At 45.3% G+C, this 16261-nt stretch overlaps 1 protein-coding gene across 2 annotated transcripts in view; it reads right to left on the reverse strand.

Moving 5' to 3' along the window:
- LOC137560845 (ficolin-1-B-like) overlaps positions 1-16261 on the reverse strand; it is a 151638-nt gene that overhangs the window by 99484 nt on the left and 35893 nt on the right. For both annotated transcript variants that reach the window (XM_068271990.1, XM_068271989.1), the window contains 2 exons: positions 14808-14937; positions 14589-14723 (listed from right to left, as the gene is read on the reverse strand). In XM_068271990.1, coding sequence (XP_068128091.1) covers positions 14589-14723; positions 14808-14937 — 265 coding nt within the window. The remainder of the gene's footprint in view (positions 1-14588; positions 14724-14807; positions 14938-16261) is intronic.

Here is a 16261-nt window from a genome sequence, read left to right on the forward strand (position 1 = left end):
CTGATAGAACATTTCCGAGGATATTGCGAGGGATCATTTATTTAAAGGGACAGGTAAGTATTAATGGTTAATTAAGAATATTAAAGGACTTTTTTCGTGGTTATGTTTTTTGTTCAATGAAAATACTTTTTCTAAGTGTTTGTGTGTTTATTTACTTTTAACTCTTAAAGGAAATGGGTAAGGGGTACAAGTACCTCTATACTCATTTCTCCTGGGAGGGGGGGTGGGCATCTGGGGGACCCCTTTTTAAAGGGGACTCCCAGATTCCACCATGAACCCCCCCCCCCCCAGGAAATCGCGGCCTTCACCTCCACCGCCCATCGGAGGTGGAGAAGAGCCCCTTGTCCTTGGATTGGACAAGGGCTCGGAGGGGGAGGGGAAAGCTTGGCTGCCCCTCCCCTTCCGAGACCCCCCAATCCATGGACCATGCGGGCTGGTATAGTCAGGGTGCGGAGCCCCACGCGGCCGGTGCTCCGCATTCTGGCTATCCCAGCCTGCATGGGGGACAAGGGGTTAAAGAGGTCTGGGAGGGGGGACCCCACGTCGTTTTTTTTTTATATTTCCCACACTCAGAACGAAGTAAGTAAAACTCTTCCCACTTGGGGGAATCTATGAAAATAATACACTATTGTTACCTGTGCAAAAAAACCTGACATTTTCCGCATTTAAAAGACATTTTCGCCCTTGAAACTTAAAAATCGATTTTCTCAAAAACTATAAGGTATTTTTGAAAAAAAAATTTTTCCTCTTATTCCCACTGATCCCCTTAATATACCCTGGGAATTTGGTGTTCCTAAACTTTAAGCAGGCTTTGCTATTAACCGTTAAAGTCGGTGGGTTTTTAAATGTATACATTTTTACTTTGAAACTTTAACATCGATTTTCTCAAAAACTATAAGGTCTTTTTGAAAAAAAAAAATTTCCTCTTATTCCTCCTGATCTCCTTAATATATGCTCCAAATTTGAGGCTCTTAGCATTTAAGGGGGCTTTGCTATTAACCCTTAAAGTCTGGGCAGCACGGTGGCGTAGTGGTTAGCTCTCTCGCTTTGCAGCGCTGGGTCCCTGGTTCGAATCCCAGCCAGGGCACTATCTGCAAAGAGTTTGTATGTTCTCTCTGTGTCTGCGTGGGTTTCCTCCGGGCACTCCGGTTTCCTCCCACAATCCAAAAACATACAGATAAGTCAATTGGCTCCCCCTAAAAAATTGGCCCTAGACTACAGTACTTACACTACATAATATAGACATATGGCAATGGTAGGGATTAGATTGTGAGCTCCTTTAAGGGACAGTTAGTGACAAGATATATATATATATATATATACACTGTACAGCGCTGCGTAATATGTTGGCGCTATATAAATACTAAATAATAATAATAATAATAATAATAAAAAAGTCGGCGGCTTTTTTATATTATACGGAGCGTTACGGTTTAACGCGAAATTACGGTAGCGTTTAATGCGAAATTACGGCATGAACGAAACGCGAAATTACGCGTTGAAAATTACGCTTACGGTATTTTCAATTACGATTTTAATGGCAATTACGCTACCGCAATTTCGCATCGTAATCGCAAATTTCGCATGCGTAATTATAGTAATTCGAAATTACTAAAATTTCGGCTCAACTCTAATTATGGCAGAGATTTCAGAATTATCCACCCTTTCTCCCAGGCTTGTAATCTCATATTGCATTGTGGCTTGCATGTGTGTAAAGTCTGCAATAAGGGCTGATTTAAATGATAGCAGAATGTCTTTTATATAGGCTTGCACCACACCCTGATCTGTAGGAGTAAAGGATGTGATGTCTGCTGGGCCTGAAGAAGCACTGTTTGTGTTGAGTGCATTAGCAGAATGCGGGCCTACCTTGCTAGTTTCCTCTGTGTCCTCTATGCTGGGATGCGATCTGGCTGGGCTGTTTGAAGGTGAAGAGGTGGCTGATAGATTCGCGGGCAGTGAGGCTAGGTTGATCGGCAGAGTTTCGCCAGTCTGAGTGGAGTCGCCTTCGCCTCAAATGTTAGGAGGGTGTTTTGCTGCTTCAGCACCACTTTGTTTCCTGTGTGCTGAGCGCTGAGATTTCTCCACAAAAGTCTTTCAATTTCTTCGGGCAGAGGTTCGCTAGTCTCCGCCTTCTGGACGCTTCTGTCTCCATCTCCATTTCCTCCGACATGCTGTGCAAATTAGCTGGATTTAGGCACTGCTTTGAGCTGCTTTAGAGGAGTTCAGGCTGGAGCTTCACCCAGTATAGGTTAGGTAGGCCCCCCCCATAATGGAGGGGGGAGCCGTAGCCGCGGAGAGGGCAGCCCGACCTCTCCCTAGACCACCCTCTGTACTCCCCCCTCAGATGCAGAGTAATTAGTACAGCAGGAAGCTCTGTACACAACTACTCACCTCCCTGCATTCCACTCACCTCTGATCTCCTCTCGGCATAGATGCTGATATACACGCTGCTTCCGGCTAAACAGGAAGCAGCGTGTGTATCAGCGTCTATGTCGAGAGGAGATCAGCGGCGAGTGGAACGCAGGGAGGTGAGTAGTTGTGTACAAAGCTTCCTGCTGCACTAATTACTCTGCATCTGAGGGGGAGCACGGAGGGCAGCCCAGGGAGAGGTCGGGCTGCCCTCCCCGTGGCCCCAGCTCCCCCCTCCTTTACAGCGCCCCCCTCCCAACAGCGCTCAGGGCGCCCGCACGGGCCGCACGGCCCTAAAAACGGGCATGATTGCCACATAGCAAGCTCTCCCAGCTACACATACCTGAATCCATCTGCAAATGGATAACAAATTTCTTAACCAACAGTAGACAGCATGTTAGACTTGGGAAACACACATCAAGCTCTCTGACCGTCAGTACTGGTGCACCCCAGGGCTGTGTGCTTTCCCCACTGCTCCACTCACTGTACACCAATAACTGCATCTCCACAGATCCATCTATTAAGGTTCTGAAGTTTGCAGATGACACAACAGTAGTGGGTCTCATACAAAATGGGGACGAGTCTGCATACAGGTATGTGGTGGGACAGCTTTCCTCCTGGTGCAGCAGCAACAAATTGGAACTAGTGGTGATCGTAATCAACAAATTACGATTTTGCTAAATTTTGCGTAAATTTTTGCAATTGCGCTTATACGTAATTATGATTTACAAAATCAATTGATTTTGTGCAGCCATTCATAATTTTGCATAAAATTTTGCAAAATTTTGCGTAATTTCTTGCCGACTTTGGCAGTGAATAGCAAAGCCCCCATACATGCTATTGACACCAAAATTGCTATTTATGTTAAGGAGAATAGTGGGTACAAGTCACAAAGAATTTTTTGCAAAAAGACTTTATAGTTTTTGAGCAACTTGATTTTACAAATGCAAGTAAAAATGTTTTTTAAACTTAGAAAAATGACAGTTTAACAACTTAAGCCTATCCGGATGAATATGTTTGTCCAGATAGGCTTTGCCGCTGTCAATGTGCGGTTTGAGCGATATCACGCACGCTCCCACTGCGCGTTGTTAGCTCCTCGATCAATAAATGGGAATATACTTCCCATTCATCAATCCCTGTCCCCCGCAGAAAAACAGACGATCTCTTATCAGAGACCGCTGTATTTCTGCAAAAAAAAAAAAAAAAAAAAAGTTCCCCGTCCTCTTTTTACTTCCTGGAAACGTGATCGTACACTTCCAGGACTTTTCTGACTGTGGCCATCTTGTGGTCAAATGGTAAGCTACACACACATGTATTTTTTTTTAAATAAATACATTCTATTACATTTAAAAATTAGCTGTTCATTTCCACACCAAAAATTACCCAAATACATTTTTTAATACAAAATTTAAAAAAAATTACAATTGAAAAAAAAAACAAAAAAACAACAACCTAAATAGTTACCTAAGGTTCTGAACTTTTTAAATATGCATATCAAGAGAGTATGTTAATATCATTTTTTTTTTAATTATAGGCTTATAAATAGTGATGGACGCAAATTCAAAAAATGCACCTTTATTTCCAAATAAAATATCAGCGCCATAAATTGTGATAGGGACATAATTTAAAAGGTGTAATAACTGGGACAAATGTGCAAATTAAATACATGGGTTTTAATTACGGTAGCATGTATTAATGTAAAATGATAATGGCAAAAACTGAGAAATAATGATTTTTTTCCATTACTTTCTTAATCTTCCTGTTAAAATGGATTTAGAATAAAATAATTTGTAGCAAAATATACCCTTCAATGAAAGCCTAAATAGTGGCAGAAAAAAACAAGATATAGATCATTTACTTGTGATAAGTAGTGATAAAGTTATTTGCAAATGAGTGGGAGGTGAAAGTTGAGAGGTGAAAGTTGCTCAGATGCAAAAAAATGAACAACCCTGTGGGCTGTCACAATTTGCCATCGAACTTTTGGCTTGCCCTGCCTCAAGCATACTGACAGAAATGACCTTCAGCGCAGCCGGAGGTATTCTCACTGACACGAAAAGTCACCTAGGTCAACAAAGTGTTGGTTACCTGACCTTTATTAAGATGAATGAGGATTGGATCCCAGAGGGTTACTGCACGCTGGAAGACTTATGACTCAGCTGTTTTTCACCCTTGCACACTGCATGTGGGAACGGGAAAAAAGGGCGCAGGCAGCTAGTGGACAAAAAGGGCGCCACCATTCACTACCTGTAACGATTTGTGTCAGCAAGAAACAGAATTCTGATTATTAGGTGATCTGCTTTATCACCTATAATGCAGATATATAAATCACAAGAGGTCAGCGCTCACAGCAAAGGTTTGAAAGGTTAGCCAGTTCACCCTCTCTTCACAATAAAAGATATATAAAACAAGAAAGATGGCACTCTGGCATATAAGCACACAATCACAGTAGGTCAAAAGTCCATGTGCAGAGCTCCTAAAATTGTAAAATGTCCAAAAACATCAGAAACTTTAAAATTATCTTCTCCTATATTATAGACAAAATCTGCTGCATATCCTGTTTGAATGGCATGTGAGTGGACCATCACCAACACCCTTTGTGTGCCACTCACCGCTGTAATAGACCAACCAATGGTCTATATGCACCTTGGGACTGTTCCCGGGTCGTCCCCCACCTCTCGATCACAGTGCTCTTTACAATCCAGATGTAGCTTCTTATGCACCTCAATAAAAAATGCTCCACATAGCGTAATACTGCTAAAACCGTTTTAATAATAAAAAGCAATTGCACTTACAATCTCCTTGTAGAATTAAAAGTATGAGTAATGTTGGCACGGGCTCTCCCCCACGTAGGTGGCCAGGCTGGCAGGCTTAGGCTGGACCCTGTCACTCCTCCGCTGCGCATACGGTGGACGCCGGGATACCTGTTCGCCTCCTCACCACGCTGCTCCGTGCCCAATCCGCTTCGGCAGGGCGGAGTCTATTGCGGAATCGGATTGGGCACGGAGCATCGTGGTGAGGAGGCAAACAGGTATCCCGGCGTCCACCGTATGCGCAGCGGAGGAGTGACAGGGTCCAGCCTAAGCCTGCCAGCCTGGCCACCTATGCGGGGGAGAGCCCGTGCCAAAATTACTCATACATTTAATTCGACATGGAGATTGTAAGTGCACTTGCTTTTTATTATTAAAACGGTTTTAGCAGTATTACGCTATGTGGAGCATTTTTTATTGAGGTGCATAAGAAGCTACATCTGGATTGTAAAGAGCATTGTGATCGAGAGGTGGGGGACGACCCTGGAACAGTCCCAAGGTGCATATAGACCATTGGTTGGTCTATTACAGCGGTGAGTGGCACACAAAGGGTGTTGGTGGTGGTCCACTGACATGCCATTCAAACAGGATATGCAGCAGATCTTGTCTATAATGCAGATATATACCTGATTATATGGTGATCTGCAGAATTACCTATAATGCAGATATATACCTGATTATATGGTGATCTGCAGAATCACCTATAATGCAGATATATCAGACAGCTGATGTGACAGCAATAGCAAGTATAGTGATTGGTGCAACAGTAGTACTGATAGGTTTAGCTATACCTCACCAGAGGAGCTGGTGGGTACTAACAGTACAGCACCCCTCACCAGAGTCAAGGGCCCTCTGGTGAGAGTAGAGTGGTCAGACTAATCGGGTTGGCAACAGACTGACAGATGCAGTACAAAATCGGAAGGCAGAGACAGAGATGGTTTAAACAGGCAGAGTCAGCAGCAAGATCAGATGGGCAGAGGTACAAAATCACTGAGCAGAAGAGTAGTCAGAACGAACCAGAGTAAAGCACAGATAATAGCACAGTAATGAATAATATTATAGCTATCAAACAATTCCTATCTTGTGTGAAATCCCCGGTTTCCTCCCGGATCAAAGCACACCGGAACTATCTAAGGGTCTGAGCGCTAACACCAAGTATTCGCAACAGCAGACAAGTTGCCAGTGATTCAGCTAGGCTTTTGAAGCAGAGGAGACCCCTCCATCACGCCCACTCCTCTCAGCCAATGAGGAGCGACGGGTGTCTCCTCTGACGTCAGCTGACCCGCCGGTCAGCTGACGCGCCTCCTCCCCGCATAAAAGTCCTGACTGTGCGCGCGCGCACGCGATAAGGCGACCTTATGTGCAACAGACAAACTCGTCCTCGGTGTGCTAGACGCCCGAGGCACGGATAGATTGCTAGGCAGAGAGCTAGAGGCAGCTGCGGTGGTAGCGCTGCTCACCGCAACTGCTTCTCCAACGTTTGTTCCAGTACCCCCCCTTGAGGCGTGGACTCCGGACACGTTCTGCATGGCTTCTCCGGATGCAACTCATGAAATTCTTTCCTAAGTTCCTCAGCATGCATGCGATGACTCGGCACCCAAGATCTCTCCTCGGGCCCATACCCCTTCCAGTGAACAAGATACTGTACCGAGTTACGCACCAGACGAGAATCCAAAATCCGTTCAATCTCATACTCAGGCTCCCCATCAATCATCCCGGGGGGGGGGGGGGGAGGGGGGAGGGGTGGAGAGGAATCCACATGCACAGGCAGCTTCAACAGAGACACATGGAATGACTTAACACCTCTCATACTGGGTGGCAGTGAAGTGACATGAGACATTGTTAATCTTTTTGGAAACAGGGTATGGGCCTATAAATCTTGGACCCAATTTTGCTGATGGCTGTTTCAGCGCCAGATGTTGGGTAGAAACCCACACCATGTCCCCGGGTACAAAGTCCCATTCCACTGATCGCTTTTTATCAGCCTGCTTTTTCTGGGTCTGCAAGGCCTTTTCCAGATTCCTTTTGACCATGGTCCAAATCTCCTTAAAAGATCCCTGCCAGCCTTCCAAAGCAGGGAAAGGAGAAGATACCACTGGCAATGGAGAGAATTTGAGAGATCTCCCTGTCACCACCTGAAAGGGAGAAAAGCCTGAAGAGGAACTTTTCAGGTTGTTATGCGCAAATTCTGCAAATGGCAAGAACTTTGCCCATTCCAACTGCGCATCAGCCACATAGCATCTAAGGAACTGCTCCAAAGACTGATTAACCCTCTCCGTTTGCCCATTGGTTTGTGGGTGGTAGCCGGAGGAAAATGACAGGTTCATTCCAAGATGATGACAAAAGGCTCTCCAGAATTTGCTGAGCAGAGGGGAGTCCGTCCAGTGGAATAAAGTGAGCCATTTTGCTGAACCTGTCGACTACCACCCATATAACTGTTTTCCCCTCAGAACTGGGGAATTCGCCCACAAAGTCCATGGACAAATGGGTCCATGGTTCCTTAGGCACTGGTAGTGAAGGGTGCCCACAGGAGCCTGTCTGGATGGCTTATTCCTGGCACAGACTGCACAGTCTCTGACAAATTCCCTACAATCTAGGAACAGTGATGGCCACCAAACATATCTAGATAGTAGATCCTGCGTTCTGGCCACCCCAGGATGCCCTGCATTTTTATGTGCATGAAACCACTGTAAAATCTGTAGACGGAAATGAAGTGGCACAAATAGAACTCCATCAGGTTTCCCCTCAGGAACGTCCTGTTGATAGGGCTTCAAAGTAAGCGATCAATCCTCCCATGTCTCGGTAGCTGCCACAACGACTTTCTCGGGCAGTATGTTCTCGGGAGTTGGTGGCTGTACTGTCTCGGGCTCAAAACATCTAGACAGGGCGTCAGCTTTGACATTTTTACTCCCTGGATTATACGTGATGATAATTCTGAATCTCAAAAAGAATAATGACCAACGGGCTTGTCGAAGGCTAAGCCTCTTGGCCCCTTCAATATATTCCAAATTTTTGTGGTCAGTATAGACCAGGCATGGGCAAACTTGGCCCTCCAGCTGTTAAGGAACTACAAGTCCCACAATGCATTGCAGGAGTCTGACAGCCACAGTCATGACTCATAAGGACAAATGCATTGTGGGACTTGTAGTTCCGTAACAGCTGGAGGGCCAAGTTTGCCCATGCCTGTTATAGACTGTAATCATATGTTCTGCCCCCTCAAGCCAATGACGCCATTCCTCAAACGTGAGTTTAATGGCTAACAGTTCTCGGTTACCGATGTCGTAATTCCTCTCAGCGGGAGAGAATTTATGTGAAAAGAAGGCACACGGATGCAATCTGCCCTGCAAACCCGAGTGTTGAGACAGTACAGCCCCGACCCCAATCTCTGATGCATCCACCTCAACTATAAAGCGACAAGTGACATCCACATGCCGCAAAATAGGGGCGGAGCAAAACAATTTCTTCAGAGATGAGAAAGCAGAATGTGCTTAATGTGACCAATTATAAGTGTCAGCTCCTTTCTTGGTGAGGTTAGTGAGAGGTGAAACTACAGAAGAAAATCCATTGATAAACTTTCTGTAATAATTGGCAAAGCCAAGAAATCTTTGGAGTGCCTTCAGCCCCATGGGCTGCGGCCATTCCAAAATGGCAGCTACCTTCTTGGGGTCCATGGAGAGTCCTGAGGTGGAAATTATATAACCCAAGAAAGGAACTTCTGACACCTCAAAAAGACATTTCTCAATTTTTGCATATAAAAGAATTCTGTCTCAGTTTTTTCAGGACAAACTTCACATGCTCCCTGTTTTTCACTAAACTGGGTGAGAAAATCAGTATGTCGTCTAGATATACCAAGATGAATCGCTCCAGGACCTCTCGGAAAATTTCGTTGACCAATTCCTGGAAGACGGCAGGAGCGTTACACAACCCAAAAGGGCATAACAAGGTACTTGTAGTGCCCGTCAGGTGTGTTAAACGCCGTCTTCCATTCGTCACCCTCTCTTATGCGTACCAGGTTGTATGCCCCTCTCAGATCGAGTTTAGAAAAGACACGCATCAGTAACCTGGGAGAACAAGTCATCAGTTAACGGGAGTGGGTAACGATTACTTATGGTAATTTTATTCCTTTCACGATAATCTATGCAAGGGCGGAGCCCACCGTCTTTTTTCTGAACAAAAAAGAACCCTGCTCCAGCCGGAGACTTAGAAGGATGGATTAAACCTTTGGCAAGGTTTTCTTTAATGTAATCCTGCATAGCGAGTTTTCCAGGAGCGGACAAGTTATACAAATGGCCTCTAGGGGGCATACAACCAGGTCCTCACTCAATGGGGCATCAAAACTTCTGTGTGGGGGAAGTTTGTCCGCCGACTTTGGACAAAATACATCAGCAAATTCTGCATATTGTGCAGGTAACCCTTCCACCTGAATCCTGGTGGTGCAAACAGCAACTTTCTCCATACAATGATGATGGCAAAAGGAGGACCAGCTTAGCAACTGGCCAGAGCTCCAATCTATCTGAGGAGAATGCTTTTGCAGCCATGGCATCCCAAGGATTACAGTGGAAGTGGTCATTTTAAGTACAAAGAATTGTATTTGTTCTCTATGCAATACCCCCACATGACATAACAAACTCGGAGTCAGAGACAGAGGCTGACTCCCTTGAAGTGGAGAGTCATCAACTGCTGTGAGGACAATCTGTCTGTCTAAGGGGAGTAGGGGAATCCCCAATTTTTTAATAAAATCATAATCTATAAAATTGGCGGCTGAACCCGAGTCTATAAATGCCTGGGGAGACCGGACTTGATCTTTCCAGGAAATAGAACAAGGGAGTAGTAACCGATTATCCATTAGAGGTAACACTAGCTCGCCTAGGGTAGTACCTCTAGCTACTCCTAGGCGGCAGAGTTTTACGCCTTTTTAGGACAGTTCTGTACTATATGGCCCTTTTCTGCGCAATATAGACAGAGCCCCTCCGTCCGTCTACGATTTTTCTCAACCTCTGACAATTTTGAATGTCCGATCTGCATCGGCTCATCCCGAGGAGGAGAAGGTGTAGGAGAGGTGACGGGGACAGACTTCACAGAGTTTCTACCACGAGCTTGCTTTTGATAATGAACACAGCGATCTATTCTTACTGTGAGAGAGATCGCATCATCAACAGTCTTGGGTTCAGGATGGCTTAGTATTATGTCTGCAACGGGATCGGATAACCCTGATAAGAAACAGTCTAATAATGCAAACTGACCCCATCTAGCCAATACTGCCCACCGTCTAAACTCAGCTGCATAGGTCTCAGCGGTGTTATGTCCCTGCCTGAGATTTTTAAGTTTCCTCTCAGCAATGACTGCAATATCTGGATCATCGTATATGATAGCCATTGATTTGAAAAAATTCTGAACTGAAGTTAATGCTTCATGACCAGTAGGAAGACTGTAAGCCCATGTCTGTGAATCCCCTGATAAAAGTATTTTAATGAAGGTTACCCTCTGACTCTCAGTCCCTGATGAAACAGGTCTCATCTCAAAGTAAGAAAGGCAGCGGTTTCTGAAATTCTGAAAATCAGATTTATTCCCTGTAAACTTCCCTGGCAGAGGCATTCTGGGCTCTATAACTGAAGGGGACTGCACTGGTACGGTTGCAGTCTGGAGGGTCAGCACAACCCCAGACAGCTGGGTGATCTGAGTCTGTTGGGTATTTACCAATACGGTTAAATTGTTCACCGCTGTGGTCAAGGCCTCAACTTGGCTACGCAGTGCGTCCATAGACATTTTGGTCTGCTGTTCTGTAACGATTTGTGTCAGCAAGAAACAGAATTCTGATTATTAGGTGATCTGCAGTATCACCTATAATGCAGCTATATACCTGTTTATATTGTGATCTGCAGAATCACCTATTATGCAGATATATCAGACAGCTGATGTGACAGCAATAGCAAGTATAGTGATTGGTGCAACAGTAGTACTGATAGATTTAGCTATACCTCACCAGAGGAGCTGGTGGGTACTAACAGTACAGCACCCCTCACCAGAGTCAAGGGCCCTCTGGTGAGAGTAGAGTGGTCAGACTAATCGGGTTGGCAACAGACAGACAGATGCAGTACAAAATCGGAAGGCAGAGACAGAAAGGTTTAAACAGGCAGAGTCGGCAGCAAGATCAGATGAGCAGAGGTACAGAATCACTGAGCAGAAGAGTAGTGAGAAGGAACCAGAGTCATACACAGATAATAACACAGTAATGAATAATCTTATAGCTATCAAACAGTTCCTATCTTGTGTGAAATTCCCGGTTTCCTCCCGGATCAAAGCACACCAGAACTATCTAAGGTCTGAGCGCTAACACCAAGTATTTCCAACAGCAGACAAGTTGAGAGTGATTCAGCTTGGCTTTTGAAGCAGAGGAGACCCCCTCCGTCACGCCCAGTCTTCTCAGCCAATGAGGAGCGACGAGTGTCTCCTCTAACGTCAGCCGACCGGCCGGTCAGCTGACGCGCCTCCTCCCCGCATAAAGGTTCTGTCTGTGCGCGCGCGCACGCACGCGATAAGGCGACCTTATGTGCAACAGACAACCCCGTCCTCGATGTGCTAGATGCCCGAGGCACGGATAGATTGCTAGGCAGAGAGCTGGAGGCAGCTGTGGTGGTATCGCTGTTCACCGCAACTGCCTCTCCAACGTTTGTTACACTCCCATAATAAATAACGTTTAATGGGCGCCGAACAGGAAAAAAGGGCACCGGAGATAAATAACGTTTTACAAACGGCACCCGGAGCTTTTTAATGTTTTATAACTGTGCTTGTGATGATTTACGTTTAGAAAATGCACCCATGACTAATAACGTTTATAAAAATACTAAACATATTTATCCTATTTAACTAAAACATTATTTAAAATGTTATCCCTTACTGTTTGTAAAACATTATTATTCACAAAATAAAGCAATCAGTACGTAACGTAAATTGCAATATATTTTTTACAGTCACTATTTGTAAAACATTATTATCCACATAATAAAGCGATCACTAAGGGGGGTGGTAAGGGTTAGGCACCACAAGGGGGGTCTTAGGTTTAGGCACCACCAGGGGGTCTTAGGTTTTGGCACAACCAGGGGGGTCTAGGGGTTAGGGATAGGTACAGGGAGGGTTCTGTGTGAGAGTAGGGTTAGGTATAGTTTTAGTAAAATTTTAGTCATACTGTAACGATCGGTGTCAGCACACAGAGAGAATCTGATTATTGGCGATCTGCAGTATCGCCAAGAATACAGATATATAACCTATTATTGGCGATCTGCAGAATCACCGATAATACGGATATATCGCTAACCTCTGGACACCCAGCAAAAGGAACACAATAAATACAGTAATATCACAAAAGTGTGGAAATATCCACCTCACGGCAATTCCTCAGAGGTGTGGTTACCTCTGAATGGGAACTCCGTGAGTGAGATCCTCTAACCAGGCAGAGTGAGGAATCTCGACCCCCAGCAGTAACCGTCTGCTTGGGGCAGGCGTCTCGGAGAGGCAAGCCTCAGAGATAACCCTCCAGTGGGAGACGTTCCACTGAAGGGAGCAAAGTCAGCGAGGCAAGGGCTCGGCAACAGAGATGGCGGCAGCAGTACAGGAACGGAAGGCAGAAGAGTAATCGGTAATTAGGCAGATTTCGGCAACAAGAATCAGATAGGCAGAGGTACAATAGCGTAGAACGAGAGAGTAGTCAAGGATAACCGAAGTCAAAACACAGATACAATATCAAATACAATCCTAACTAAGGTGTGAAATCCTTAGTATCAACACCAGGGCACTGAGCTAACGTCTGAGTGCTAACACGAGTGTATTCACGACAGCAGACAACTTGCTACTGACAGTTGTATTTGTAGAAGAGAGCTACTCAGTGCTGCCCCAGAGCCCAACCAATCAGGGACTCTCCTGATGTCAGCTGACAGGAGAATCAGCTGACCCTCCTACGTAGGAGGTAAGAGTCCTGCCTCCTTGCGCGCGCGCGCGTGTGACCCTCTGCCTCAGAACATCCGAGAGGCCAGGCCCCGAGTCCACGCGCGCCCCAAACTCCGCTGGCCGCATTGTGGGACCCGCCGCCGTGTTGCTAGTGGCCGCGGCGCCCGCCCTGCTCTGTGCCGGCGGTTCCGTGAGCTGAACGGAAACCGCCGGCTGGGATGCAGAGGTCGCCGCCACGCTGCCCTGCGCGCCGGCGGCTCCGCTATTGTTTACACATACTTACTAATGTTTTACAACACTTATTAAGAATGTAGTTATATTTATATCATTATAAACAATATTTTATTATTTTATTATAAGAACAAACAATAAATGAAGGTTATTCACAATAATGTACAATTATAACGATTAAACATATATTATCGTTTTTTTAACAAACGTAATTATAAGTTTCACTTTTGAAACAGGGAAGATTAACGTTTTCATAATTTCCGATTTCATAAACATTATTTAATGATTTACAGATTTGTAAACGAAATATAGCACAGTATTACCGTTTACACCCCGTACCCTTTTTTCCTGACGCCCTTTTTGTACGTACGCCTGCATGTACCCACACAGCAACAAACAGTTTTTTGGGGGTTTTTTTAAACACATTCTCAACATCCGGCAAAACTTCTCTCACCCCTTTCAAATGTGCAGAAAACAGGTAGCAAGGCACAACATGGAAGTACAATCCACACACTCAACATGCAACATCCAAGATTTTTATTGTGCAACAGAAATGCAGTTAAAGAGGAACTCCAGTGAAAATAATGTAATAAAAAAGTGCTTCATTTTTACAATAATTATGTATAAATGATTTAGTCAGTGTTTGCCCATTGTAAAATCTTTCCTCTCCCCGATTTACATTCTGACATTTATTACATGGTGACATTTTTACTGTGGGCAGGTTATGTAGCTGCTGTTAGCTGTTTTGGCTGTTAGAGACAGCTGTAAACAGCTAATTCCTGTCTGTGAGCCTTGTTACATTGTAACAAACTGCCAAAAGTACTGCAGTACTCAGAGCTTCCTGTGGGCGCGGTTTCAGCACAAAATCAGTCACACAGCGCCCCCTGATGGTCTGTTTGTGAAAAGCATTATATTTCTCATGTAAAAGGGGGTATCAGCTACTGATTGGGATAAAGTTCAATTCTTGGTTGGAGTTTCTCTTTAAGTTTAACTGCCTTATTGTTGAGCTATAAAAGTCTTGGACATTACCTGTCAGAGTGTGCAGATTCTTTCCTCCACAAAGTGCACTTTTGCCTTTATAAATTTACAACCTTATTCCTCTTTAGAGTGACACTCGATATTATCATAGAGAACACACAGGAAGATGCAGTCATGTATGATGGCGACACATGACAAATACAAGAGAGAATATTCTACCTGCAGTGCCTTCTGTGTATTTACTGAGCCGCAGACGGTAAAGATTTCTCTCATCCTCCAGCTTAAACCCGCTATATGTGGCATAGGTCCTGTTTTTGTCAAAATCCTCCAGATCCACTCGCAGCTGATAGGAACCTGAGAAAAGAATACTGAACGATTTACCAATGAGAATAAAGTAAATCTGACCATATAATAAGGTCCCCTCTATTTGGGGTTTACCTGTGGCTGTGAGCTGGTGAATATTGTCATTACCCAACCAGAACTCACTCAGCTGGCTGCCAAACCCTCTTTTGTAGTCTTTCCAGCCCCGGTAAAAGTCCACCAAGCCATCAGTACGTCTCTGAAATACCTGAGAGAGAGAAGAGAGGTCCTCAGCTGAGTGCTTCCGGGATAAGTCGTTAGAAGTGGCCACTCCTTGGTGTGCTCTACAGACCCCCAAGTAGTCCAGACCAATGTGTGCTCTTTGTGTGACCATATGCAGAGCATACATGAAAAAAGGTGCCTGAAAAAATGGCTCAGGAGGTTGCCTTTTGCTGCTAGTAGAATATCACTACAATTTTTTATGGATTCTGATAGTAAAATATTGTAATGTTTACCAATATTTTACTATGGTTAACTGCTACGACTTGCAGAGAAGTTCAGGTGCTGTTGACCTTTCCACTGAGATATGAACCACCCAAGCACAGGATCTAAGTGACCACGGGTCTTCACCCACGACCCCTTGAGGGGGAAGCAGGGCCACAACCCCTGGAGGGGGAAGTGGATACTTAGCTGCCTAGTGCCCACCAGGTTGCACTTAAGGGAATTCTACAGTGGATCGGAGAATAGGGAACAGCTCAGTGTGGAGAGCCAGAGACTGGTAATCGTGGTCGAGGACGGAGCCGAGGTCAGGGCAGGCGGATATCTGGAAGGTCGGAGACAAGCAGGAGGTCAAGGCAGGCGGCAGACAATCGTAATTGGGAACACAAGCCAAGGGTCAGGACGGGCAGAGATCAAGAGTAGTCAGGGTCACAAGCCAAGGGTCAAACCAGGAAATACTAACAGGATACAAGTAATCGCTCAGGTACACGCTGTAAGAACAAACAGCACTTCTGAGAAGGGCAGGCCTGCTTAAATAGAGAATTGGGCGGCAACAATAATGCCTGCGCGTGCGCACTGCACTCAGCGCGCATGCGTTCATACTCTTTTATGCATGCGTGCGACCTTTCTTGCACTCTGCGCAAGTGCATGACCCTACGCGCGCAACGCGCAATGCTGTGCTCGCCAAACCACTCGCAAAAGACATGAAACCTAGCGCACCCACACGCACGTAGAGGCGTGCCCGCAAGAACGCCGGACCAAACCAGGACGGTGAGTGTAACACTAACTATGGCTAAACCTAACCCTACTCTCACACAGAACCCTCCCTCTCCCAATGCCAAAACCTAATATCACGCTAGGTGCTATGTGGACCAATACACAATATCAGCTGGCTGCAGTACGGTGAGCTAGGCAAAAATCGGAGTCGGTAACAGGTTAGGGTCATACACGTTAGATCAGATGGCTGTAGTACAAAGGGCTAGGCAGAATTGGAGTCGGTAACAGGCTAAGGTCATACACGTTAGATCAGATGGCAGCAGCACAAAGAACTAGGCAAGAGAGTGGTCAGTAAAGCTAAGGTCGTATCTAAGTCA

This window comes from Hyperolius riggenbachi, chromosome 3 (genome assembly GCF_040937935.1).
Source record: "Hyperolius riggenbachi isolate aHypRig1 chromosome 3, aHypRig1.pri, whole genome shotgun sequence".
Lineage (NCBI taxonomy): Eukaryota > Metazoa > Chordata > Amphibia > Anura > Hyperoliidae > Hyperolius > Hyperolius riggenbachi.